Source organism: Eretmochelys imbricata, chromosome 7 (assembly GCF_965152235.1).
Source record: "Eretmochelys imbricata isolate rEreImb1 chromosome 7, rEreImb1.hap1, whole genome shotgun sequence".
Classification (NCBI taxonomy): domain Eukaryota; kingdom Metazoa; phylum Chordata; order Testudines; family Cheloniidae; genus Eretmochelys; species Eretmochelys imbricata.
In genome coordinates this window covers 72,015,735-72,043,575 of record NC_135578.1, presented here as the reverse complement: position 1 = coordinate 72,043,575, position 27,841 = coordinate 72,015,735, and the positions used below count along the sequence as shown (strand labels likewise).

The window sequence follows — 27,841 nt, the reverse complement described above, 5'->3', positions numbered from 1 at the left end:
GGAAACAATCATGAATGTTGAACTACGGCTCTCGGGCACTTTTTAGCTTCTTTTTTACAGATCTGACCAGTTGGGTTTTTTAAAACTGCTAGAAAGCATGTAGGTGCTTTGTTATAGATAAGGCGCATATATTCTATGGCAGGGCAATTTACTGCAGAATCTGTTCTTTGCAACAGGATAGTTTAGGGTAATAAACTAATTCATTAATTTAAAGTCGTTATGGTTCCAAAGAAAACCTTTCAAAGAGGAACCAAGTGCAAACTGTAACCGTATTGTCTTCCTTAGACTGGACAGCTTGCAATAGCAGTTCTGAGAGGCATAAATTGCATCTATTCAGAAAGGGTGCTAACTCTGAAATCTGATGACAGTTTATCAGCATTTACTGTTTCACTGCTGAGCATTACCTTGTTCGGTGCCAAAAGCCACAGCTACCGATGACTCCATTTTACTTTCTCATAACTTCTATGGTGTAGTTATGAGTCTTCAGTACAAAAATATCTGTAACACATTGAAAGGGCTTTTTCATGGCCTTCATCACCATGATATCAGTGCTTCACAGACCTAATGAATGTATTTTCACATCACTGTGAGGTAAGGTGGTGCTATTATCTCTGCCAAGTTTGTGTTTCAGAATTGTAGCTTAGCCTACTGAAAGTGTTAACCTGCTGAATGAGTAATGAAGCTTTGAGTCACACTTCAATTTTTGGAATTGTTTCTAGACACTATATTATTGACTACACAAAATTTTGCTGTCCTCCTTTTCCCAATGCAGGGATGAATGGCAGAGGCGCTGCACTGAAATTGTTGCTATTGATGCATTTCACTTCAGACGTTTCCTTGATCAGTTTGTTCCTGAGAAAATTAGAAGAGAACTCAACAAGGCCAGTAACTTCTAAGGCCCATTATTTACAGCCATTTCATTAATGTTGGAATTATGCTTTCCCATAGTTCTTGCAGGATCGGCAACTCCTTTGAAGGGGACATCTTGTTTAATTGCAGTACCTTTTCATAATAGGTATCCTTCATATTTTGCAATAGTAAGATTAAAGTCTAAGCGTGCCAGATAGAATACTTGTTAGTAAATGGTTTCTGACTTGGCATACATTTTTTAATTTTCTAAATGGAAACTAATAGGTCTGTCTAAATCTTCCCAATAATGTTTTTCAAAGGTTCTAAGCCCAGAACTAAAAAGTTACCACTACCAATATTTCCTGCAATTTGTGTTTGACTGGTTAGCTGTAATGAATCTAGCCTACCCTATGATTTTAAAGAAACAAACAAACAAACAAAAGTATAGTACCTCATATTTCTATAGAGTGACAGTTAACAATACTGATATTGTTAACCTTCTCTTCTCCCCCTCCCCCTGCCCACAGTTTCTAATTTATGACCAAATTCTGGACTAATTCTTTCTCCTCTAAATGAGTATCCAATTTAAGTTTCTATTTTCACTCAGACACTGGAGAGGGAATTCTCTTGCTTTATTATGGATCAGATCCTAGCCCCATCTAGAAACCATGTAAACATTGAATTCTGATGATACTGTACATTCTTGGTATACCTTTCCAGCTACAGGTATCTTTAGTTGCAACTCTTTTTTTTAAACTAAACAAGGCAGGTTTTTCATTAATTTCTATGCCCTGTAATTAATCTTTTGCAGGTGTACATATGTACTATATAGGCCCAAATGTGAAAGGTACTGGGAAACCTCAGTTTCCATTTTACATCAGTGGGAATTGAAGCATTCAGCACCTTTCAGGATCAGGTCCTACTATAGATATGTAAATAAATTCAAGCAAGTATAGGCAAGCTTTTCATTAATCTTCCTACTGAAAAGGAAATACCACTTTTAAGGTTATTTTTCCAAAAATGATGTACACCGATCAAGACTAGTTTTAGTTTAAAAACCTGTGTTTCCTGTATAAAGTCGCATACATCACATCATTCCATCACTGATGGTAATGAAATAAGCCCTGAAAAAGACAGTAAATTAATTTAGTAAACTTCAGTGACAGTTTAATTGGAAAACTAAATCGCCCACCCCAATGCATTTGAGATCAGACTAAACTTATCAATCATATTGATAGATGCAAATCCTTTCATATATTAGGATAAATGTATGTATTTTCTTCTGTTTACAACTCCTGTTAGGCAGCGGTAGTTCAATGTGAACAGGTTAATCATATCTGAGGAAAATGCTAAGCCAACTGCTGAGTGAAATAGATTTTACATTCCATTAAGTAAGGTAAACTTAAATATAAGGGGGAATTTTATACTAAATCATACTAGAAATCACCATGCCTTCTGAAGACAACATATTGCTAGTGTATTTGTCTACACTGGTTTTCAGTCAGTTTATCTAAACCAAGAGAGTTAATTTTTTGTGCGGTGTGGAAACAAACAATAAATTTTTTCTTATCTAAAATATATTATGATTTAATTAGTTAGACCATTTATTTATTTAGGCCATCAAATACCTGTTTATACAAGAATGGCACCCCATGATAGGATAGGGATCGGTATCCATTGACTCCTGTAGTTCTGTTATACTTCTATTCTGTTGTTAAGCATTAGGAAATAATTGAGAGAGACATTTAATAGAGTGGTTTTATTTTTTAAAAGGATCCTATTTTATAAGTTGGTATTTTACTCCTTTTTAAGCTGCACTTATCTCAATGGGACCAGATGTTAGTTGTCACTCAGCTTTCCCAAGAGGTAGTTTGTTGGGAGTGACACCTACTCGTGGTGTTGGAATTATTAATATTATTTGAAATTATTAATATTAATATGGGAGATCACCAAACACTAATTCAACCATAAATTTCTTTATTAAGTCCAAAGGACAAATGGTATTTATACAATTGCTCAAAACATGCCTAACAGCCCAAAGATAACCAGTCACTACACCCAATACAGTAACAAATTATTCATAAGCATGTGATCAGTATATTTAAAAACAGGTCAGACCCAGGGAAAACAGTCTCATCCTGGTGTGCTCCAGAATAATCAGGTAGGGTCTAACAAAGAACGTTCAGATTCATGGCTCTCTTTATACCCATCAGCTAACTTGCTAGCTGTAGCAAAAACCCAGTTTGAAGCAATTTATCCTTGCTTTTATCCTTCCTTTCTTGTCCACTCCCATCTCCTGGTTTACCAGCAGAACAGTGGGAAGGTTTGTGCTTGTTTCTTTGGAAGAGAAAAGGTTTTAAGACCGTTTTCCTTTGTCTTGCTACTGCAGCTTTTTATTAGTTTTTTTTAACCATGCATCCGTCCTACACTATAACTACTACTACTAATTATTCTCATAGGCTTCCTTTATTTGCTGATTAGGGTCTTTTTCTGCTTATTAGCCACAAACTATGAAGCAAATATATTATTTTTTAATCAAAGTTAAGATAACTATAATTCTTTGGTTTTATAACTGGCTGTATACCTGGTTTAACCCATCCCTAAAAAAAACTGATGAATGTTGTCCGAGATCAGCTGTTTAGAATTCTAAGGCATCCATTGTGCCTGATTTCAATATTAAGATTTGCAAATACACAATGTAAGAAATAAGAAAAGGAGTCCTTGTGGCACCTTAGAGACTAACCAATTTATCTGAGCATGAGCTTTCGTGAGCTACAGCTCACTTCATCAGATGCATACCGTGGAAACTGCAGCAGACTTTAAAGACAGTTAAAGTCTGCTGCAGTTTCCACGGTATGCATCTGATGAAGTGAGCTGTAGCTCACGAAAGCTCATGTTCAAATAAATTGGTTAGTCTCTAAGGTGCCACAAGGACTCCTTTTCTTTTTGCGAATACAGACTAACACGGCTGTTACTCTGAAATGTAAGAAATGTAATAGTAAGATAGTCCACAGGGCTACTGTGTTATCATCATGATTCCCTTGAGAATAGTGCTAGTTAATAATATTCTATCCCTGGTGATACTTTATAGATTAATTATCAAGATGCAACTTGCTCTTTTTAATTTCCAGTAGAGCATCACTTATCACTGTTTAGAAATTTGAGATATTTTATGACGAAGACAGTTCCACCCTTATATTGGCTATAAGGGTCATTGTGGAGCAATGAGAGGTACTCCAGGCACTCAGCTTGCTAGTTCTGGAGCTCTTCTATCTGTTGTTTAAATAGGACAGTGAGAGAGAATATAAAGGCAGTTTCCATGGTCTCCATGTATTTTTGAAGTACACAAAGAAAATACATGTCCCACTCCTTCCTGCAAATAAACAAACACAGAAACAAAATGGCTGTCTTGTTCCAATACAGATCCAGTTCTTTCATCTGGGGAGGTTTATTTTCCACACAGCTGTGTAATGGTTTGCTAGGTGCTGTCATTTTTCACAAACCTGCTCCAGTCATTGAGCACACCAATATTTCTGACTTGAGAGAGATTTTAAAAAGCCACATGCATCTGATAGAACAGGTAATTTGTGAACCGTTGTGTAAGCTCTCTGTTTTAAACTTTGAATAATGGTGTACTGCCAAATCATAACTAATATCTGTCAGAATTTACAGACTACATGGGGGCGAAAAAAACCGAGTTTACTAATCCGTACCAGACAGTGCGTTCAATAAATTTTTATACCTTTGTAAACATTTCAAGGAGAGATTTGCCCTTTTGCCCCCCCTGGGTCTTTAGTAGAAGCATCTTTCTTTATTCAAGATTTGTGAGTGACTATGTCAGGTTTTCCTCCTCCTTCCCTCACTTAATATTATATAAGACCTGTATTTTAAGATGGCTTTGTGTATTTTATTCTCAGTTTCAAGGCTTTAAAGAACATGGGACAGATTTGTCCTGCTGTTACGTAGTGGTTTAACCTACTGTAATGGTCTCATAATATTTCATGTGTGGATCAGCGATAGGCCTTTCAAGTTTTCACCTCACAAGCAATCACAAAAATGCTTCATTACATTTCATTTAGTGCTGGAAATTTGTCTCCTTTTCTTGTAAGGTAATTCTGTTTACTTGGCTCAGATGAGTTTCTTTTGTCTTTGCTATGATAGCTGGTAAATCACAAGTTGGTCCTTTCTGGGTCATGCTCTCTCAATTCTGATTGCTTAACTGGTGAGAAGAGATTTTACACCTTTATGAGAAACAATTGGGTGGTCAAAAGACCTAAACAAAAACCTTAAAAATATAAAAAGGACAGAATTTTATTAACTTTATAGTATTGGTATATGAGAGAGGCACAGTAAGAAAAGATATACCATTTTAAACCTATAGCTAATCTAACCTTTAGTTTTGTGAAAGCCAGAAATGAAATACTTCCTTATCCTTGAAAGGTGACAGTTATGCAGGGCCTAGGGCAGCAGGAGTTGCATAGGGTAAAGAGGATTATGCAGAAAAACTATAAATACCTGTGCTTGGATGGAAGCCCTCTAAGCAACCTGCATAATGTGGTTTGGGAGGCAGTACTCTTCCCTCTGAGTAGATACTGAACTGAAGCCCCAGCATGGTGTGTCCTAGTACTGTACTGCTTTCAGATGAGACACAAAAACTAGGGCCTGACCAGTATGGTAATTTAAAGAGACCATGGCATTTTCCATACAAGTAGGGTTAATCCCAGGGTCTCAGCCACATTCCGTTTAAGAAATTCCTATTTACCTAAATACGCTCTCAAGTTTCAACTGACTACAAGTATCCTCTTTCTTTGCTCAACTTTAGCATAGTGTAGCTATTTCACCGGAAAGGTTTCAAGTGGACCAAGTGAGCTTCCACTCGATATAGAATACACATTACGTTTAAATATGTAAAGTGCCTTAGGGTTTTATGGAATGAAAGACGTTTTACAGGTATTCTTGGAATTCTACCTAGGGCATGAGGGATTCCCTGCTCCTCATTAGTCCTGGGGAAATAACTAGGATTTTGTTTTCCTATCTGATTTTCACTTTAAATGTTTCCATTGCCTATCATTGCTCATTTGCCAACAAACTAGTGTGTGAACTTTCACTTTTAAGCCAGCCTGAAGCTATATTGAATTTTAGTTTACCAGAAAACAGTAGAATAAAAATGTTGATTACTGTTATCTAACACTAAGCTTAAGAATATAACAGCAGAACTACTGTCAAAAACCTCCTCTGCTGATACGCTTTTTGTCTGATTGCAGGCATACTGTGGCTTTGCTCGACCAGCTGTTCCCCCTCAGCATCTTTCAGCAGTAGCCACAGGAAACTGGGGATGTGGTGCCTTCGGTGGGGATTCCAGATTGAAAGGTAAATAATAGCAATGTTTTAAGGACAGAATGAATCAAATCAAATGTCAAGTTGGAGTAAGCTTTCTATTTTAGGTGTTTGAACACTTTGGTTGAGAAGGAAATAAGTTTTTATTCCTCCCTCTTTAAAAGTCCCGAAAATTGAAATGAGTTTTCATAGCAAACTGCTGGCCAAGGGCTGGAGTAGTACTAAAACCATCTGTAATACTAATCCAAAAAGGAACATGCTTGTTCTTAAATTCATGTATTTTGCACATTATAGTGGGAGGAGGCTGTAATTCTGTTTTGACAGGCAAGGTCAAATGGAACGAGCATGGGAATGGGAGTCAAGAATTTGAGTTTTAAATCGTTGCTGTCACTGGCACACTCTGTGGCTTTGGGCCAAACCTCTCTGGGCCAAACTTTGAGCCCGATCTTAAGTGGACCTTTATTTATGGGCCCACAAAACTGTCTTAATTACCTAATTCTACTCACAAATCCTCAGATACCTAAATTACCTAAAATGCAGGAGCAAATAATTTTGGTTGCAAAATAGTGCCTGCAATTATTTGCAAGCACAGTTTGCTGCCACAGTTTGCCTCGCCCTCAGTTTCTTTAATCTGTTACAAGTTATTCTCATTCTTTTCTTGTTTATCCAGTGTATGTTTGCACTGATTTTTACAGAAAAATCATTAGTGGCCACTGCGTTAAGCAGACTCCTAATCAGAGCAAAACAGGGTTGATACCTGCCCATCTACCCCACGCGAGGGTTAATATCTGTCTAGCACTCCGAAGATGTAAAATGTTAAGTATAATACAGTAACTCCTCACTTAACGTTGTAGTTATGTTCCTGAAAAATGCAACTTTAAGCGAAACGATGTTAAGCGAATCCAATTTCCCCATAAGAATTAATGTAAATGGCGGGGGGAGGGGGTTAGGTTCCACGGAAATTTTTTTTGCCAGACAAAAGGCATTATATACATTTTAAACAAGCAGTTTAATACAGGTATAAGTTTTAAACAATTTTAAAGAAACAATTTAATATTACAATCATCACTGCTGAGTATGAAGCAATGGGAACATCATTATTGCGTATGAAGCAATGGGAGGTGCCCGCACCTTACCCCACACAGGCACAGCCCACTGGCACTGCAGCCAGTGAGGCAGGCAAGGACGCTGAAGGTGCCATAAGCTAGGAGAAGCACATTGCTCAGCAGCAGCTTCCCCTACTGTGCAAGCACCAGGGGTGGGGGGCTCAACCCACTCCAACCCTTCCCCCAAGTACCCACCCTTCACCCGCCTCTTCTCCCCCCCCCCCCGTCTCCTCCCCCTTTACTCTGCACACTGCCTCCTCACTCCTCCTTTCTGCCTCCTCAACGCTGCAAACAAGCTGATTGCCACGGGCAGGAGACAGGGGGAAGGAGGCTGATCTACAGGGTCTGCCGGTGGGTGGGAGGCGCTGGGGGAGTGGGGCTTAGGGGAGCTGATAGGGGGCTGCCAGGTGTGGACAAAGCAGGCAGCAAAATGTCGTTATAGCGGAGAATTGCACAACTTTAAGTGGAGCATGTTCTGTAATGGAACAGGGATGTAAGATCGAAACAATGTTAAGCGAGAGGACGTTAAGTGGGAAGTTACTGTATTGGAGATTGTTGGCTGATAAGAATGAGTTGCATTATAGGAGAGCTCATGCCCTGTAGCGGGGCGGTCACCCTGCTCCAGCCCTGAAGGGGTTAAAACCATCCTTGGGAAAGAGCTGCCCCAGGGAGCCAATAGGAAAAGACTGGAAGGCAGCCAATCAGGGCCAGGCTGGGCCCTATAAAAGAGCTTCAGGGCCAGAAGGTAGGGCAGTCTCTCTCTAACAGTGGAGAGAGAAAGACCTAGCTGCCCACACTGGTACCTGAGGTAGAGTAGTGCTGGGGAAAGGCAAGAGGAGCTGGGGAGCTCCAGCCAGGTAACTCCCCAGGCTGCAGCTTTGTGGAAGGCCTACAGAGGTACGGGGCTGCAGAGGCGTGGCCCCGGGATTAGGCAGAGGCAGCTGGTCCAACCCCCTTGCCAGTGATGAGTGGTTTATTGACTGCAGTCTGCCCCAGTGAGCGGGGGCTAGATGATGACTGGCAGTAGCCACTGAGGCAAGTTGGGGTTTAGAGGGCTGGGGATTTCCCTGGGAGGGACCCATGGCCAGCAGCAGGTGAGCCACTGGCCAGGAGGAGGCGCTCCGGGCTGGAATCGAGCTAATTCCCAGGATCACCGGCAGGAGCACTGTGCCGGTGAGTCTCGCTTTGCTACATGCCCCATTTTCTCCCCTACCACTTTGAGGGCACCAATTGCCCGTGCAACATACTTGACATAATCATCAGGAAAGGACAGGAAACATAGCTTCCTTTGAAGCCTCTGTAAATGCCTCTTGATCTCTGCTTTCCTAAAAGGCAAAGTGTATTCTTGAGACCTTCCTTGCAACCAAATCCCTCAATTTCTCTTGCCCTGTCCTTAATCAAGGCATTCAACCTACAGCAGACCCCAAAGTCCTGGATTAATTTGGGACTGCTTCCCACTTTGTGGGTACCTGCAAATCAAGCACTCGTTTGGTTTCTGGATTAGTAGATCCCCAAATCTAGTTCTGCATAGTTATAATTTTAACATAATTTAAATCTAAACAGAAATTGCAATATTTTGCTGCTTATTGTCACGTGTTTGGGGTGAAAAAATATTTTCAAAAGTTAGTTTTATAACTATGACCTAGTGAATATTTTAGGTGGTTATGTTAGAAACTAAATGTAAGCATCATGATCTTCAGGCTGCCAGCTTCATTAGTTTTCTTTCCAAATGTGTTACACTCAGCGAGAGCCTATTTTTCACTCTGTGCTCATTGATTTTGTGACAACTGTTTTTTGTTTTCCATTAAATAAAATAGATTACCAAGTTCAGGCCATCAATACAAAGAGCCACATCTGCTGCAATCTGTGATCATATTTGATGGACAGTTCAAGTTAGGGAGTTTTAATAAATGTTTTAATTTGCATAAGAGCTCCTTAGTCTGAAATGCAATATTCCAGTGTAATCCTAAAATGTATGGGTTTCTGCTAGAAATAATGATCACTTGACTAAGGTACGATTGCACCAACAGTGGACATGAACTTTACATTGATGGTCCTACACTGAAAATACCTTTCACGCAGAGGTCCAGTCTGGGGGGTGACCAGTAGGACTGTCCCGGCAGATTTGTTGAGGAGAAAGGCATTACCTTAAAAATCAGTGTTGAGTAGATGAAAATTAAAGGAGGACCTCAGAGAGAGTGAGCGTATAAGGGCATGGCAGAATTATAAGTGTGTTTGTTTAAAGAAATATAAATTATGTTATGAAGCATAAATAAGCTTTTTTTCAGTTACAATATATGAACAGAAGTTTAATTTTATTTGGCTTTTGTTCACTAATGTTGTGGCCTATTGATGTTAGAAAATGTTTATAACCTGATCTCCAGTAAGCCAAGTGCTATAATTATCTCTAGTCTGGCAAGAGAAAACTAGCCTCTTTCTCTACCTATTGGTGGAATTTGCCTTACTTTCTGTATCTATCTATGATTTTTCAGAGCTGAAATTCTCAATTTAGTACCACTTGAAAGCAGGTTTTGCTGCAGTTACTGTGTTGAGAATACAGATCAGAATATACAAATGTATTCTCTAACCCAAGGGTTCTCATACTTCATTGCACCACGACCCCCTTCTGACAACAAAAATTACTTCACCACCCCAGGAGCGGGGACTGAAACCTGAGCCCGCCTAAGCCCCACTGCCCGGGGGGTGTGGGCAAAGCCTGAGCCCACCACTCTGGGTGTGGGGGGCAAAGCTGAAGCTCAAGGGTTTCAGCCCCATGCAGGGGCCCTGCAACCTGAGTCCTGCCACCGAGGGCTGAAGCCCTCGGGCTTTGGCTTCGGCCCTGGGTAGTGGGGCTCGGGCCTCAGCCCTGGGCCACAGCAAGTCTAAGACAGCACTGATGACCCCATTCAAAGGGGGTCGTGACCCACTTTGGGGTCCTGACCCACAGTTTAAGAACCACTGCTCTAACCTTATGCTGTGCTTCCATCAGATATTATAAACTTTGGGGCTGATCCACTGAAATTGGTGGAAAGACATCAACTAGATTTGGATCAGGCTCTAACCGGGGTTTGGCTGTGTCAGTACTTGGTTGGTAGAATTAGGGAACAGCTAGGTGCTGCACAAGAGGTATTATGATTCAGCATGTGACTTTTTTTTTCCTGAGTCAGTGCTGATACGATACTTGAAGGGTTAAAACAGCCTTTTTGAATAAAACATGGGGCAAAACTAAGAACTTGACCAACTTCTGATCATTTAAAATCCCATGATTCTCTTCCTGAGAATTGAAGTGGTAATTCCTGGCCAAATTCAAACTACTTATTAAGTTCTGCCTGGGCAAATTCCCTATATGATTTCAAGTGCAAAAGTTATTTTCTCCGCTTGTCCTCAAATGTTATATACCATTGTTTGCACTATGAAATTTGGGAATGGTTTCATCCCAGTAGTAGCTCAGTTTTTAGTGGTGGAGAAAAGTCTATCGGGTAAAGTTTGTAAAGAGCTTTAGGATCCTTTGTGATGGAAGGAATTACATACATGTAAGATTATCAATGTCATCTGTAGTTTTCATGAACTAAAAGAAACTGATATTATAGATTTTACAGGCTGTCTTAAATCTGACAGTATATGGCAGTGAGAAAGCAACTTTAGAAATGAAGAACTTGTGTACTGATATGACATTTGGGGCTATATTTTGTATATGTATTTTTATAACCCTTTTTAGTATGGTGTTGACCAGTGTTTTTATTTGTGTTCAGAAATGCAAAGATTCAAGTTTGAGATATGAATTCATTTTCACAGATTAAAAAAGCAAAATAGTCTTCATCTCCAAATGTTCTACCAAGAGATTCTGCTAGGGTGACCAGACGTCCCAATTTTATAGGGACAGTCCCAATTTTTGGGTCTTTTTCTTATATAGGGTCCTATTACCCTCCACCCCTTGTCCTGATTTTTCACACTTGCTGTCTGGTCACCCTAGATTCTGCAGATGTTTCAGGAGAACTTGGTTATTTTATATATTTTTTTAAAGTACATTTGTTCTAGAAGCCTTAATCACACTCCAGCATGATTGTGTGTCACGCATTAAAGAAAAGCTATTGTATTGAAAATACAGTCTGAATCAAGGTCACAGTGAATGACCTGAGAACGCAACAAACTGCAGTATAAAGAAAGAAAATTATTCCTGATTATAAATAGAGGAATGCTATGTTGGCTAAATAAGACTTTTTGAAGTAGATTTCAGCTTGTTTGTGACTGTTTTCAATGATCTTAAGCTATGAGCATAGATATTTTGAATATTTAAAAGGTGAGTTTATCTGGCTGTGTACACACATGTGGTAATGTCTGTCTGTCTATCAGCTAGAGATACAACTGAGCTACAAAGTTTGGATCCACATCCATAAACCTTCCCAAAGATTGGGGTGCTTGGAGGCAAGGTTTTGATTTGGATTAATTTCTACTTTGTATCAAATGTGATCAGCCTGAGGCGAGGCTATAACTGATTTAAAGTCACCACAGAATTGGCTGTTTATAGAAATGCCCCTTTTTTGTCTCCTTCAAAAAATTCTGCTTTAGTATTGTGAAGTGGGCTTTGTTTGTTTATTTTCTGAATTGCACTGTATGTATGTACTGGAAAAGGTTAAGGATATGCATACAATTATCCTGTGGATCTCTGACTTACTACAGTCTAACAGCCATAGTCATCAGTGTTGTTCCCATGTCCTCTAAATTTCTTTGCACTAGAGCTGTTTGGCCTCTACAGTCTTTTCTATAGTTCCATGAAGTATATCTGCCCTTAATTCTGTAGATTCCTACTGGAACACTTTATCCAGGCCAACTTAGTTTTTTCTTTAGAAAAATCGAATAGTATATTATAATCCTATATTGCAGTACTGCCAAAAGGTTCCACTTAGGATTCATGGTTCCATTGTGCTAATTTGGGGGGAATAATCTGAAGTGATGCTTCTTGAACAGAAAGGAATTCTTTCCTGATTGTTTTAAAATATTTACCCAGTTTTCCGGTATGTTCAAGTTAAAAGGGAGGAGCAAGGTCTGAGATAACTAAAATAAATGCTAAATGTTCAGTATCGTCATAGTGTTACGAAAATGTATTTTAATGGGGTATGTTATTTGTGATTACGTGAGAGACAAGGTACTTCTCAACTACCTAGATCACTGTTTTTATAAAAACTTCTCCAACCTGAAAAAATCTGTTCAAAAAACTAAAGTGAGAAACCAAAGGGAGGTTTTTTCCATTAGCTTCAAAGGACATTGGACTAGGCCCTAATAGAGGTGAGGGAAGGGAAAGGGAAGGGTTGTATGGCGGGAAGTCTGACTGAAGCCACTGCTGTTTGTTCCTCGCTTTCATGAGTGCCAAATTTACAGACTGTTAGCAATTAAAAGTAAAAACTCGGGTGGAAAGCAATTTGCAGAGTACCTTCTCATGCTCCTAGTGCAATGCGCATTTGCATAGTTCATTTGGCCTAAATGTGAAGATTCATTAGATTCAGTTCTCCTATGCAGGTTAGTTCATTAGGCCCTTTATAAAATAGAACTACTGAAGTGTTACCAAATCCACAGGCTGCTGGTTCAATATTTTAATTAAAATATCATCCCCAAATTGAGATTGATTGTGTATGTGATGAGTGTAATGAATAATTTAGTTCTGGGTTTAAAAGGGCCCTTTGATTAAAGAGCATAGTATGTTAAATTTGTCGTCCTAGCTGAACAATGAACACCTTACTAGTGTGCTTTGCCCTGCCAGGTGTGACTGCAAGGACAATTCCCTATGTCATATTTTTGTTTAAAATAAAATTCTTCACCATCTTCTACCTGGTGAGTATAGAGTAGATAATATCCCTGACGGACATTGTGAATGGAAAGATTAGCATTCAGACAAGTATATCTCTAGAGACGAGAAATAATGGTAACCCTCCATAGATTCAGCAGTTGATAGAGATCCATTGTTTGGAACATTGTAAGGCTGATTGAGCTAAACGTGATTAAATAATACATAAAGTGCCTATCACACTACTTGCTAAGTATGGTTTCTTAACATGAATACTTACACATTTTACTCTTCGGAAGAAAGTAGTCTCCCTATTTTCCATATGAAAAAAATGGAGACAGGGAGACTAATTAGTATAACATACCCAAGCTCATAGAGGGAGCCTGTGTCAGAGCAGTGGAGGCAGCGTCATCCAGTGGGTAAAATATAAAACTGGGACTTCGGAAACTTGGGTTATATTCCATGCTCTCCCACTGACTCTCTAGGGGTCACATAAGCCCCTTTATTTACTAGGCTAGATTGGCAATCTGCATTGAGTAAAGGACAGTGTGTATCTGCACTGGCTGAGGGATTCACATTTGGTCCCTGCTTCCCCCGTGTTCTTGGGGGAAGGAATCTATACTAACCCTTTTCCTGGCATAGTTTACACTCGGATGTGCCAGGTTTTATGTTGGGTGAGGAGCGAAGGCTCCATCCACACCCTGCCCACCTGAATGGAAGAGGGCATATTTTCTCAATGGTTGTTGCTCTGCACTTATCTGGCTTTGTGACCCACAATGCAGGCAGTTCACACAAGGGGGGGGGGGGGGGATGCTCTCTTAATCCACAGTGCAGAAACATTAGCCAGTTTATAATTGAGTCCTACTTGAATAGACCCATTTACTTCAAGGGAACTACTTGAAAATCAAGATACAACTTGATGTAAGAGGACAGAATCTGGCCTATTGTGTACTTAACTGCTCTGAGCTTCAGTTTCTGGTTGTTTTTTGTTTTAAGTGGAATGATACTTGCAGTTTTTCAAAAAGTGGGCTTTAAGATCTCCAGATGAAGAATACCATGTGGTGTGATTATTAGTTGTGAAAGCTCCCAACCTTAAATTTAGACCACAAATTACTCTACTCCTATAATAAATTGTCTTATTCTATATTTACCTGTGTTCTGTGTTCTCTCTCCCTTTTTAAAAAAAATTATTTATGTATTTATTTTTTGCTGCAGCCTTAATACAAATCCTTGCAGCTGCGGAGGCTGGGCGAGATGTGGTTTATTTTACCTTTGGAGATGCTGAGCTGATGAGGGACATTTACAACATGCACACCTTTCTCACTGAGAAGGGCCAAACTGTTGGTAAGCATAAAACAATCTCTCTCCACTGTGAAATATAAAGAGGAATAAATCCCTCTCCAGTGTGAAAGTTGAACAGTAAGAAATGTAGACACTAGGATCATAAAAGTGCTGAATTTAAGTGAAGAAAACCTCAGCATTACAGATCTGTGCAAGAAGCTATTCCTGAAAAAGTGGTAGATAATAAACATGTGCCATCATATTAGTTAGTTTATGGTAACTGAAGGCCTGCCAGAGCTCTAAATAGAATTTGAAATGCTTTTCTGTCTTTAAAAAAAAATAGGACCCACATTTTTGTTCCTCGTACTATTCTGGTATGGTATTATGAGCCCTATGCTACAAGCCCTGATGCACCTAAGTAGCTGGATTTGAAGTCATTCGGACTCATTGAGTCCCAATGGCAATACAGGAGAAGCTACATTCATTGCCCTGCTGATAGTAGTACCTCTAACTTCTTTGTGGGAAACAGAACTCTAAATTTAGGTCTTTCCAAATCAGTTGAAAAAATAATCCATTCTGTAATGGTTTTGTTGTTTAAAATTATAAAGTGTATATACATACAGTTACTGTGACACTCCTAGCACAGAGTTCAGGTAGTTTTTTTGCAATCAGTTGTGTAAGCAATGGATTTTGTGCAAGGAACTGAGAAGTTGAGTGGGACCCAAAGCCTTGTTTTCAACTAGCTAGCAAACCACAGATTGACACAGTCCCTCTTGGTCTGCATTTCCAGCCTACACACTGAAATAAGAGCTGCTGCCCCTTCACTTCCCCTAAACAATGTTCCTTGCCACTGAAATCCGTGTAAATGCAGATCCTCTGGCCTGTACACAGTTGTTGATTGTGAATATACTTATAGTATGATGCAGTAATTTTAGAATTACTTTATTAGTTTTATTTCTTTTCATTTTCAAGGGGATGTTTACAGGCTGTTGCTCAGATATTATAATGAAGAATGCAGAAGCTGTTCTACTCCAGGACCAGATGTGAAGCTTTACCCTTTCCTATATAATACCCTTGAATCCTATGCAGATTCCACCGATGAAGATGAGAAAGGATTGGGCTTTGATGACTAAAATAAAAATTTATGAGGAGGATTTTTTTCCTCTCCTAATATATTGAATTGCTGGGTATAATATATGGACTGGCTTAACTTAATATCAATGTATATAATACTGCATTTGTAATCCTATAAACTCTCCTAACCTAAAACCAAACTTTCAGAGGTGAGATTTTCTGTTTATACAACACAAACCCCATCCATCCACATATATAAAGGGTTTGTTTTGTAAATCCTATTTGCATGTCGTCTTGTTCATCGGCAGATTTTGGTCTATATTTGTTACCCTTTGGAATCAACAAATACCAGTTTATATGAAAACTCTCTCTTTAAGAGAACCTATAAAATATACAGATTTCCAACATAAAATCATTACTAGTAAACCCACAGCCATGTAACTCATGGGCGTGATGTAAGGAAAGCCTGTAATTATCCATTTCATTGGAAATTCTAACAGTTCCAGTCCATCCCTGGAACTGCCATGGTACTTTTGCCTTTAATTTTCGTTTATTAATTTCTGCAGCTTTAAAACTTCACAATTTTAAATATGTTTTAAATAAAAAGTAAAAGTTTAAAAACTGCAAGGATTCTGGGGAAGCGAAAATTAAAGCAGCACCCACAACTACTCTTCTGGTGTTGGCACTCTGAGGAGAGAAGAACAGGAAGTTAGACTGGGAAAGGGAAAAGAGGGGCTGAGTTATAAGGAAAAAAGAGAGAAAACATTAAAACTAGAGGAAGCAGAGGGAACAATTTCACATTGTTTACTTACATTCTTAAAAATTTGTAGTAGGTCCTAAGTATTATATAAAAACGGTGAACAAGTTCTTAAACATTCTGATGAATCTAAAATTACTCAGTTTGCTGCAGTGATTTGTAATATTGCTGGAATTCAGTTATTTGTTAGATTTACAACAGCATATCAATGATCCCCTACCTAGAATATATACAGATATACACATGTAGATGTGTATAAATGTGCACACAATAGAAATGAAACGAGGATATGATAATTACTTAGGCATCAGTGGGCAAGAAATCTTTCCATCCTACAAAAAAGAAAACATTAAAACAGCAACTGTGGGTGGGAGCTGTGTGTGCGTGTGCCATTTGAAGTATGGAAGAGATACCAGTGGAGGTATGTCATGTGAAGTAGTGTAGAAATTGTGCTATTACCATCTCCATGAGTCCAAAATGAATGCTGCTGCTGTACATTAAATAAAAAGTATGAATGCGTTTCAAGGCTTCAGGAACATAACTGTAGCATAACATCCCAGGAATGTATCCTGGCCAAACTCTATTGATTTCAGTGGAAGTTTTGCCTCTGGTAAGCAGTCTGCAATTTAGTCCCAAGGTGGAAAGTATGGCCTTCTCTCCAGTAGGCTTTTTTTGTCCAATCTCATTATTGCTGCTGCTGCTGCTACCAGTTAAGCTCCGCAGGTGGTAGTAATACTGAAAGCTGTAGAGTAGATAAAGCACTGTTGACCACCAGCGTTTTCAGCATGATGTCTGGTAGATCTCTGAGTGGGCTTAGACAACATGGTGCTTAAATACTGGTGCGCCTACATTAAAGCTCCTGCTGCTGCTCGTACTGTTGGAGCTGAACTAGTGGGGAATTTGGGACTTGAAAAAAGATTAGTGCAGACACTCTGTAAAACATCTTCACAGTTATGCTCACGGTTCAATTAGGAAAGATCACCATTCCTTGTAATTTAATACATTATGGCATAGGTGATTTAACCCTGCAATTCCCAACTGTTGTACTTTTGGTCCATCCAAATCCATTGAAGAGCAAATTGAAAAAGAAATCTCGATAAAGAGACTTGGAATACATTTCAGAACCTTTACTTCATTTATACCTGTGGCTTTAGAGCTAAAGGAAATGTCTGTTCCAGGAATTGCTCAGATTCTGACTATAAGAGGTTAATGCTCATAGTGAACTCTTATTCCAGGCATTTTGTTCTAAGGATCATGTTTTAGGATTTGACTCCAATGCATTGCTGATAATAAACACAACCTGATCATACATGTGTACAGAAAATTGAAGCTAAATGTCAAATCCTGTTCAGCTTACTACTTATAGCAAAGGTGAACAGGATTTGGCCTAAACAACTGGAAGAAAATACAGCAGCAAGTCCTGTAGTTGGGCATAACTTCCCCCTTTTTTAAATAAGTCTTATTGAAAACAAGCATTGTGTTCATCTTTGGGGAAAAAATCAATTTTGTAGATCAAACTCTACCAAATCAATTTCTTGTCATTACCAGAAAGTCTACTTCAGCCATGAAAATGGAGAATATTTGTAACTATAAGATGATTTTCTCAAGTTCATTTTCTGACTGTACCATAGTGTATTCAATTCAAAGAATAAGATGTTGGTAGTATCAAGAATTTCCAGGACAACCCATTTGATCACATCTATGATTTTTTTTGTTTTGTTTTTTTCTTAAAATCCTGGAGAATTAAATAATGGTGGAGCAGAGAGAGCAACTTATTCAAGCTCAGTTCTTTTAATGTATGTTCCTCCATATATATATTCTTTGAAATTTAGTTAATAAATTCTCTGCTTTTTCACCTGTCCATACAGAATTCATTTAATTTATATATAGTCACCTGAAAAATTAGAAGTAATATCTCCTGTATCTTTATCTACTTGGTCTTTGAAGGGGGAATACTGTGAAGGCACTTGCAATGTAATGTTGAGTGCAGCATAAAGATTATATTTACTTATACAGACTCGAAGTAACATAGCACACGGTTAAGAAGTTGTTAAAAGCATTATATTCCCAGGCTCTTTCTAATCTGAGAGAAAATTTAAACTGTCCAGGATGTTCCATCAAAGCCAAAAGGATAACTTTGGGTCAGTGTAATATTCACTCTACATCTTAATTTCTTTCCCACCCAATCAGCATCATCCATACTTTCTGGAGCATACTATCTAGCCAGAGGCGCTTCTGTTGCTGAATTCAAAATATTGAGAAATGGAGAGTGCTGATGGACTAATCTTGCAGTCAGGGAAGCTAGAATTTTACTCTCCTGGAAACCTGTTTGTGGAATGCTCTATTCTCTTCATTCTTATAGGGGTGTTTGCTACATATGTTCAAATAAACAGAATTATTAAACTTCCTACCCTAACAATTGATTTATACTGTTTTAGCTGCAAAATAGAATGATCAATATGTAACAATGGTGGGCAGTCTATTAGATTGGAGTGTGGTCTTATAATCAGGTTAGGGGGACGGAGTGCCTCTGTTCACTTTACAGCTATTACACCTAAATACCTCGGTCAGGAGGTGCTTTTATCCAGTTATGTGTATCAATAGCTGAATATATTAATTTACGGATTGCTGAAATATTCTTGACACATTATTAAACTTGCAGTTGATGCATCATATTTTGATTTTTCTGGATGCTAATGTTTACATGATTTTTGTAGGAATAAAATATAAAAAAAATCTGATAATCAGAACTTTGTCCTCTTCATTATTTACGATCGTGATGTATCATGTTAGGTAAATTTGAGACGGGTTGAGATTTCCAGTATGTTTACATTGTATAATATTGGCTATTTACCAAGGTAGTGTAACAGACTAAAAATAAATTGTAGCAAAGAGTAGTCCAGCTAAACCTTCTTTGCCTGTTGTGTGCTGTTGCTAAGCAGTGTTGATCAATTGCAGCATTTTTTAAAAAGAGGATTACTATAAATTTGAAGGATGAGCAAAGTGATTTTGTACAGGGGTCTAACTAATAAACTGTGTTAGTGTGCAAGTGCACATACAGTTGGCTATTAAATTCTTTAATTTCCATTGGCAAGCAATTAACAGTATTATGGTATTCACAACTTTGCTTTAAAACGAGTGTTGGAAATACTACAGTACCGTTAATTTAAAAAAAAACCTGAAAAAATTTAAACAACAAATGCTGTGTGTCCTATGCTTGCCCAATCAATTTGTAAAAGCACTTTGAGATTCCCACTAGATGAAAGCTCTGAGAACGAAATGATTATTGTAAAGTCGTCATTTAAATGAATTTCAAAATCAATTTTCTTCATTACAGAAGAATATATATATATATATATATATATATAAAATTTTCTCATCAAGGCTTAAGTGTTTGATTATAAAATGCTTTAGATTCTAATCTAGCAGGCAACAACCATCCCTGCAGATCTTGTCTGTCTATCTAGAACTTGTTTTAAAATCTGCATCAGTCAAGCCCAAATGTAATACTATTACATGTAGCTGTTCATCTAAATCTTACCCCAATGAATCAGTCTGGAATGAGGTCCAGTACATCTAGGGAAGTTATTTCCTTATAGAGGTAGCAATGGAATCTTAGTTTTTATTGCTTACTTTTAAGAAGTGCTATGGCAGAAATAGGAATGTGATTCCAAATTAAAGCAGGAAGTAGCCAGCAAATCACAGCACCTGAAAAAGTGTTTGCTTATCTGGGTGATGAGGGATCACAGATTAAGCTTGCTGAAAGTGAATAACAATTTGCCTTTTAATTGAATGGTGAAATATTTTGCTGTAGCTTGTCTTCCTTAGATTCCTATTTTGCATATGTAAATATTCATGCAGAGCTGATCTTTAAAAACCAGATAACATCAAAGGGAGGTTGAAGTGGCTGCCCCTCAGTGGAGCTCCTACATCGGCAGGATGCTATCAATGGTTGCTCCTCTCTAGAATTGCCCCCTATTTCCTTGTTTATTTATGACCTTTTAAAAAAAGTAAATGCCATAGCCCGGAGGCCATGTGTATCAAATGTAACTCAAAGAAATTCACCCTTTCATTCATCATATTTTTATTAAAGGAAGCATCTGCTCTCTCTGATGGTAGCACTATTTGCATGATGACACAGCTAACCTGCAGTGGCAAACACTAACATGGAAAATCCACTGGTAGCTGAAAACTTGTTTTGTGTTTTTCTTTGGATGCATTGCTATTTTAAAAAAGAGCCTACTCATAACCCAATTGAAAGCCCTCCACCTTCTCTCACCAGTTACCACTTGTGTCAGTTCCCCCATACTGTGGTCTCCGTTTATCTGCAAGCACACATGACGCATTTCTGTCATTTTTCTTTTCTTTGAACACTTATTTTTTCTGCAAATGGCCACTAAAGCATATTATTGCTTGTGAATGTCAAATATTATTTACTCCAGCTTTCTAACTGCAGCATGCCAGTGGAGATCACCTGGATCTGATTGGTGTTGGCCATCCAATTAAAAAGCAGAATGGATTACTAGATTGATAGCTGCCGCAGCCCATTGGGCCCTAGATAATCCATGACTGGCTGGGAGAAATATGCTGTAAACATTAGAAGGGCATGTACTAATGAGAGAAGGAACTCTTCCACTCTGCTCCTGCAACATCTTAAGACCTAAAGTAGCCACCACTCCCTGTCACAGAGTGGTGTAATGCTATGGTACCCTGGGGCAGCAGCCTTGGGAAGTAAGGTCAGCTAATTCTTAATAGAAATTAAGATTCCGAGAAAGGAATTTATGTAAATGGCACTGGGGACTAACCTGAGTTGCAAGGTCTGCTTTCCCATGGATTTAGTCAGGTTTTGACTCTTGCTTAAATGCAAGCCTCCAGTTTCCTATTTAATGTCTCTGTCGTTATTCATAGGAACCTCAGGCAAACAGATTTTACAACTGCCAACATTTACAGTCCAAGTGTTTTTCCATTTCACAGATCTTTGCTTGGGCCTTGGAATGGGGTTAAGGATGGAGTTATGCAGACGTTGGGACACCAACAAGCTGCAATAAACACTTTCATGTTTACCAGCTTAATGTTTTATCACCCCAAAACAGGCAAGCTCTAATACTTGCTATGAATATCTGTAGTAAAATGTTTCAAAAATGTTTATAACAGCATTTTCCACCCGATATTATCTGGCATGTTTAACAGGATTAAAAACATCCATAAAACCTTAGAAGGCTATCAGCTGTAGCTGTCTGAAGATTCGCAAACTATAAACTGTATACTTGTTTTGTGATTAATGGTATTTCATACTCCTTTATCACTGTGTAAGTGAGTGTGACCTGGAAGCTATGTAGGAGGTGTGTCTCACTGATAACTCCATTACAGTAACACATCAATTTCTGGTTAACTGAGCTGTCAGCTGGAGATACAAAACTATGTGGTTCTGCTAAGTGACACTTGGTACACGGTTAAAGGAAGCCACAGTATGTTCTAAGCATACTTGATAGGTTCTTAGACACACAACGATCATTAACATCTGTGGCTGCTTGGTGTCAGTGGGGATAGACGTTAGATCTATTCCAAAAGCTAAACGACCCCACGCGGTTAGCAGTACTGGGTATATGGTCTACAGCTGATCAGTTGTAAATCCATCTAGTAGAGGGCAGTAGTTCCTATATAAAATAACCATTTCATTGTATCTTTTGCTAACCTGAATTTACTACCTGGCTCTCTTTTAAAGTTGTCTATATTCTCTAAATCTTATTCTCTAAATGCATTTTAGAAATCCCACCTGTCCTACCTACCAGACAGACAAGGGATTTAATTTCAAAAACAGATTACGAAAAAGAATTACAACACTAGTCTAATCTACAAGACTCCTGCCCCAGTATTGTCCCTACCATGGACGGAACAAATGAAAGGGAAAACTGGACTGTAAAATAAGAGAGATTTAGTTATCTAGTGATTTGTCTCCTTTCAGGCTCACCATTCCAACAATCAAGTTTTTAGAGCCGTGAAACCAAAAGGGAGGGCTCCCATAACTACGAAAAGAAGATAGAAAAGAAGATCCTGAATGACAAAGGTGACTGAGGCACCACAGTGCCTGGCACCCTTCTATCACAGGTGGCATCTTCTAAAGCCTGTACCCCTCACCTGTAGTGCTTGGAGAACAGTGTAGATGTCCAAATAGCCACCTTGTTGATTTATTTGTATTTTCAGTGGTGCCTTTCTCTATCTTGATCTCAGTTTGCTTCCCAGCAGGAGGCCCTGCCTAATGAACTAAAAAAACTACCCCTGAAGAGATGCCATTTACTATTTAGAAATTATTAGCATTGTGCCACTTACTATACAGAGAAGGATCACCAAAATGGCATCCTGCACTGAGAGAGACAAAGGCCCCATTCAGTGGCTGGAGACAGTGAAATAGAGACGGGTAAAGGGGTTGTCAAAAAGTCCACATTTACCAGGTATCAGCACACAGCATCATCTGAGATACTGCCATTTTTCACTATATTACAAACTGGGGGTGGTAATCATGTAGTAGCTCGGCACTGCCGTTCTAAAGACCTTTTTTGTAGATAGGGTGTTATAACTAATCACTTTCTTTTAATAATTCCTTAAAATGTTACCCTTAGACAAAAATTTCCCTGCTACACTCAGGCGAGACATAAAAAAGGTATGTCTACACAACAGCTGGGAGGTGTAATTCCCAGCTTGGGTAGACATATATGCAGTAGCTCTCCTGGAGCTAGCACGCTAAAAAGAGTGGTGTGCTCACAGCAGCCCAGACAGTGGCTGAGGCTAGGCGCTTGAGTAAATACCCAAAGAGGTGGGCAGAATTGTACTCAAGCTGCTAGCTGAGCTGCTACTTGTGTTGCTGTGGCCAGACTGCCTGTTTTAGCACAGTAGCTTGAGCAAAGTTAGTGTGTATATGTCTACTAGAGCTGGGAATTACACTTCCAAGCAGCAGTGTGGACATACCCTAAAAGTCTGATACTTGCTATCCATCAACCTTCAAGGAATTCTTGATTCACACAAGGAACAACTGTTTTACATCAGAATTACTGGTGAGAAATTGAAACCTTCTGCAAATCAAGGTTGTGTCCTTGTATAGGAGAAGAAGCATCTGGCCATCCAGCCACAGTTGTCCACCCAGAATCGTTATCTCCAAGACAGGGCCATACCAAGGAAGTGGAAAAGGGAAAGTTTGAATCTCCTCCATAGGTTCCAAATACATCACCACCTTTCTTTTCCACTCCTTTCCTGGGCCTGGAAAATTTAGGTGTTTCTTTTTTTTAAAAGTTTGTCAAATTATTAATAATACAATAAAAGTTTTCACGTGTTGCTGTAATGAAGTGAGTGTAGAGTTATGAACCAGAGTAACATCATCAATATGTCTAGATTTTAGCATGGGAATATACTGTAGTTGTATTCTCTGTCTGTGTGTTTAGATTTCTCTCATCTATCTTCCATCTTTTGGTTTATTTCCAGAGCACCCTCTCCTTTATTGTCTAATATTCAAGGCTTTCAGAATTAAGTTGGTGTGTTGCTGACCTGTCTCCCCTCCAGGAAGGATTAAATGTGAAGCCCAAAGGCTATTTCAAGGCACAGTTTATTCTTCAAAAACCAAAACTCAAAAAGTAACACAAACAAAGGTATTGCCCTGACTAAAATCAGCAGCAGAGGCTTAAAGGCCTTTCTTCTTACATCTCTCCCCACTGCTCCACAGTCTGCCTATCACCGGATGCTTCCCACAGCTCCCCCTTTAAGAGTTCTTTCAGCTCTTTATAGAAATCATCCAGTCCCGTCCCAGCTTGGTTTTATAATCCGCTCTTGCTGGCCCAAATACCTGTTCTTAAAGGGAGTCTCTCTCTGAATGGGAGGAGTGGGCTCTTAGCCCTTAAAGGGGCAGACCACCTTGTTAGTGGGGATACACTTTAGGCAAGCTTTGTTTGCATTGTTGCCCATTTGCTAAGGTGTCCCTTCTCCACAAGGTGATCTTGATGTCAAAGAACAATACAGCAAAGTTCATATCCAACATATAGTGGCCTCCTTTGTAGGCTTCTTCAAGTGTTTGTATGAGCACCAAGATTAACAGACATTTTACTCTAACGTGGCATTATCAGTTCTTGAATCAAAATGGCTCAGTTTACAGGTAAAAAATATGGCATTTTTCTCATTGTTATATCTACAAACACAAAACTGAGCTCTGGCCTGGAGATGCTCATTTTAGGACCCACAGGGGCAAAGGTAGTTGCAAGCCACCTGTGACAAAGTTCCTCCTCTACCTTGGTGGGTCTTGCGCTTATTGGTGGATTTGCTCGCCTTGGAGATTCACGGCAGCCCTCAGTTTGGCCATTTTTGTGAACCCACAGTCCAGGTCAACTCCTCCTGTATCTGATCAGGAGTTGGGAGGAACCCAGGCCCACCCTCTACTCCGGGTTCCAGCCCAGGGCCCTGTGCAATGCAGCTGTCTAGAGTGCCTCCTGGAACAGCTGTGCGACAGCTGCAACTCCCTGGGCTACTTCCCCATGGCCTCCTCCTAACACCTTCTTTATCCTCACCATAGGACCTTTCTCGTGGTGTCTGATAATGCTTGTACTCCTCAGTTCTCCAGCAGTACACCTTCTCACTGTCAGGTCCTCCTCACATGCGCACCACAAACTGAAGTGAGCTCCTTTTTAAACCCAGGTGCCCTGATTAGCCTGCCTTAATTGATTCTAGAAGCTTCTTGATTGGCTGCATTCTAATCAGCCTGTCTGCCTTAATTGTTTCCAGAAAGTTCCTGATTGTTCTGGAACCTTCCTTGTTACCTTACCCAGGGAAAAGGGACCTACTTAACCTGGGGCTAATATATCTGCCTTCTATCACTCTTCTGTAGACATCTGGCCCAACCCTGTCACACAGCTTAATGCTTCCCTACTCCGGACACTACTGGGGGATGGTTTGGGCCCCACCACAAGTGAGAGGAGTCTCTGCGCCAGCTACATCTACTTTAAGCCACACTAGGAGTCTTCGATGGTGCCCTTATTAGGGCTGCTTTGTTTGCTTGGCCTTACTTGAGCGGCACAGGCCATTACTGAAACAGAGTTCTTTTACCTTGAACATTTTCACTGGTAATAAATGTTCCTCAGGCTGAATTAGGCCCTTAGTGACACCTGTCTCACGCTCACTGTCTTTAATAGCTTTGCAGAGGTGTGGGAAAACAATTCTGTTGATGTACTAACTAGATGAGAAACCAGATTGTTCCCTCTTACCTGTATTGGCTCTTCAGGGCTAGTAAGAGTAAAAAGCAGCATAAACATTTTTTTCCTCTGGAGTCAGCTGGCCAGATTCTAATCTGTTGAGTAAAATTGTGTTATTTTCAGTTTTTTTTTTCAGATTAAAACTGCACTTGAACCAGAAAGTTGCAGTGCAGTGCTGCAATACATCAATTTATTTGAATCATCAGGACATCCTGGCACACCTGATGCAAATATAAATTTACTATAAATCCCAGTTTGACCAATTCTAATTCTGCTAATATTGTTCAGGGAAAGATTTGACTTACATTTCCAAAATTAAATGGTGAAAAACCTGCTTTGGATGGCTGCATTCTGTAATTAAATGACACAATTTTCCTTATTGTACTAGGAATTGATTGAGTTTAAACCAAAATGTCATTGAAATAAATTAGGGTAATTGTATATGTTTCACATTTATTTCTAAAAAAAGGACAAGGCCCTGAACAAATAGTATTTTCAAATCTTGTGCTAACTCTATCTTAGAAATGCCTACATTGTAAGTAATTATACTGTTGAAGTTTTAAGTCATTATTTCCGCAGTTGCCTGAGGAACTTTACAGAGAAACAGTATTAATAAGATGCCAGGAGTAAAAATTTCGTAACTTCATCTCTGTCATGAAACAGAAGTTGTATAAACAAAATGGCATTTTCATTCATAATTACTTGACCTTCTGCAGATCTGGGTCAAGAATGAGGGAGAGTTTGATTTTATGTTCAACTTAAAAGGAAAACTTTAAATTGGAGGTGGAAAAGCAAAAATCCAACATCCACTGTGAATTGAGCATCCCAAACTCTGATCAAAAAAGGCGTCTACTTATAGTTTTCCCACAGAGAAGGTCTCAGCAGAGGAGTCTTCAAAGCTTACAATGGAAATTTCTCATGGAAATGTCAGATTGCGACTTATTTTAATGAGAGGGAAGAAAGTGTGATCCACAGGTTAGAGACGAGAACAGGGAATAAATATTTGGGGTTCTTTTCCTGTACATTTCTGCTTGTAACTTACAATGCTACTTTGGGCATTTTGTATTTAATCTTTCTGTATCTGTTTCTCTATGTACAGAATAGAATTGGGTTAATAGCACTTATCTGCCCCCAATAGAGTGTTTAGAGGTGAGTCTTTATTCATGAATGTTTAAGAAAAGCATTACTGTTATTTATTAGTAAATGAGTGAATCCTCATGGTTGGCTAAACACCCATCTCCACTGTGTTTTGTTTTGTTGGGTGAGAAGAGTGCTACAGCCATTCATTTTCCCTCCTTGCTGCCTTCTTAGTTGGAATGTCCAATGTAGGGCAGCAGGATTTTTTGCATCTCTTTCTCCCCCTCAGTTGTGTTGAAAATGGGTTTCTCTAACAAGACAAATTGGAAAGACTCAATTCTGCTAGTTCAGAAGAACAAACAAACTTCGCTAGTCTCTTCCACGTAGCTGGCAAGTTGTGAAACAAAACTGAAGTGCAAGGAGGTGCAAGGGCACCAACAGCTGATGGAGCAGCTTGGGTGTCTGTGGTTCCTGTACCACCCAATATAGATCTCAAATTGGGGCCCCTGCGGAGGTCTCGAAGGTGCGTCCTCCCTGAGGCCAGTGGCCTGCTCCCAGGCACTACTCAGGGTCGGGTCATCTCTCTGCTCCTGCATGAAATCTTATATCTCACTCCAGCTCTGCCTGCGTGTTGTCCACAGCGGGTGCCTTGCTGCACAGGAGTTGGCGGGCATCTTCCCAGCCATAGCTGTCCCTTCCCCAGGGTCTGCCTCTGGTGTGTGTCCGAGCAGCCCTCTCCCCAGAGACCTAGCCCCTGCCATTCATGGGGTGGGTGGTTGATACTTCTGGAGGATCTCCCTGAATTCTGGCCAGTCTTGCCCCAGCACTACGGGGTAGGCCAATCTGGGGGCCACACCCACGTGGAGGACTTTCTCCTGGTGGCAGATCTCAATCCTCACCCAGGCTGTGGGATAAGGATGGTTGTCCCAATGGACACATTGTAAGTGCATCTGTTCACCAGAGAGTTTAAGGTCAGGGACCAGCCCCGCCCCTATGAGGGTCTGACTACATCCTGAGTCCATGAGGGCATTCGTGGGGGGGTCTCTTCAACCCATACAGGGACCACGATTTTTCCCAGTCCTCTTTTCCGAGCTTTTTGGCCAGCAACCCAGACTTGCCCGTAGTTGCAGTCCATGAACGGACATTCCCACCAAAAATGTCCCTCTTGGCCACACTCCCAGCAGCATTCTCGGGCTTCTTGGGAGTGCCGATCCCTTCAAATCAGAGTCTGGGCAATCCTGTGTCTGGGTTCGGGGCTGGGGGGTTTAGTGAGTGTGGGGTGGGCGATGGACTGAGGTTCCCAGGGGGCTTCCCTTGCCTGGCCTGTCCCTTCTGTTCAGGTTTCCAG

At 39.7% G+C, this 27,841-nt stretch overlaps 1 protein-coding gene across 5 annotated transcripts in view; it reads left to right on the top strand.

Moving 5' to 3' along the window:
• Positions 1–18,936, top strand: part of PARG (poly(ADP-ribose) glycohydrolase) — a 126,077-nt gene extending 107,141 nt beyond the window's left edge. For all 5 annotated transcript variants that reach the window (XM_077821338.1, XM_077821337.1, XM_077821336.1 and 2 more), the window contains exons 15-18: positions 773–881; positions 6,114–6,219; positions 14,290–14,418; positions 15,328–18,936. In XM_077821338.1, the coding sequence (XP_077677464.1) occupies positions 773–881; positions 6,114–6,219; positions 14,290–14,418; positions 15,328–15,488 (505 nt within the window). In that variant the 3' untranslated portion in view covers positions 15,489–18,936. The remainder of the gene's footprint in view (positions 1–772; positions 882–6,113; positions 6,220–14,289; positions 14,419–15,327) is intronic.
• Positions 18,937–27,841: the final 8,905 nt, after the last annotated feature.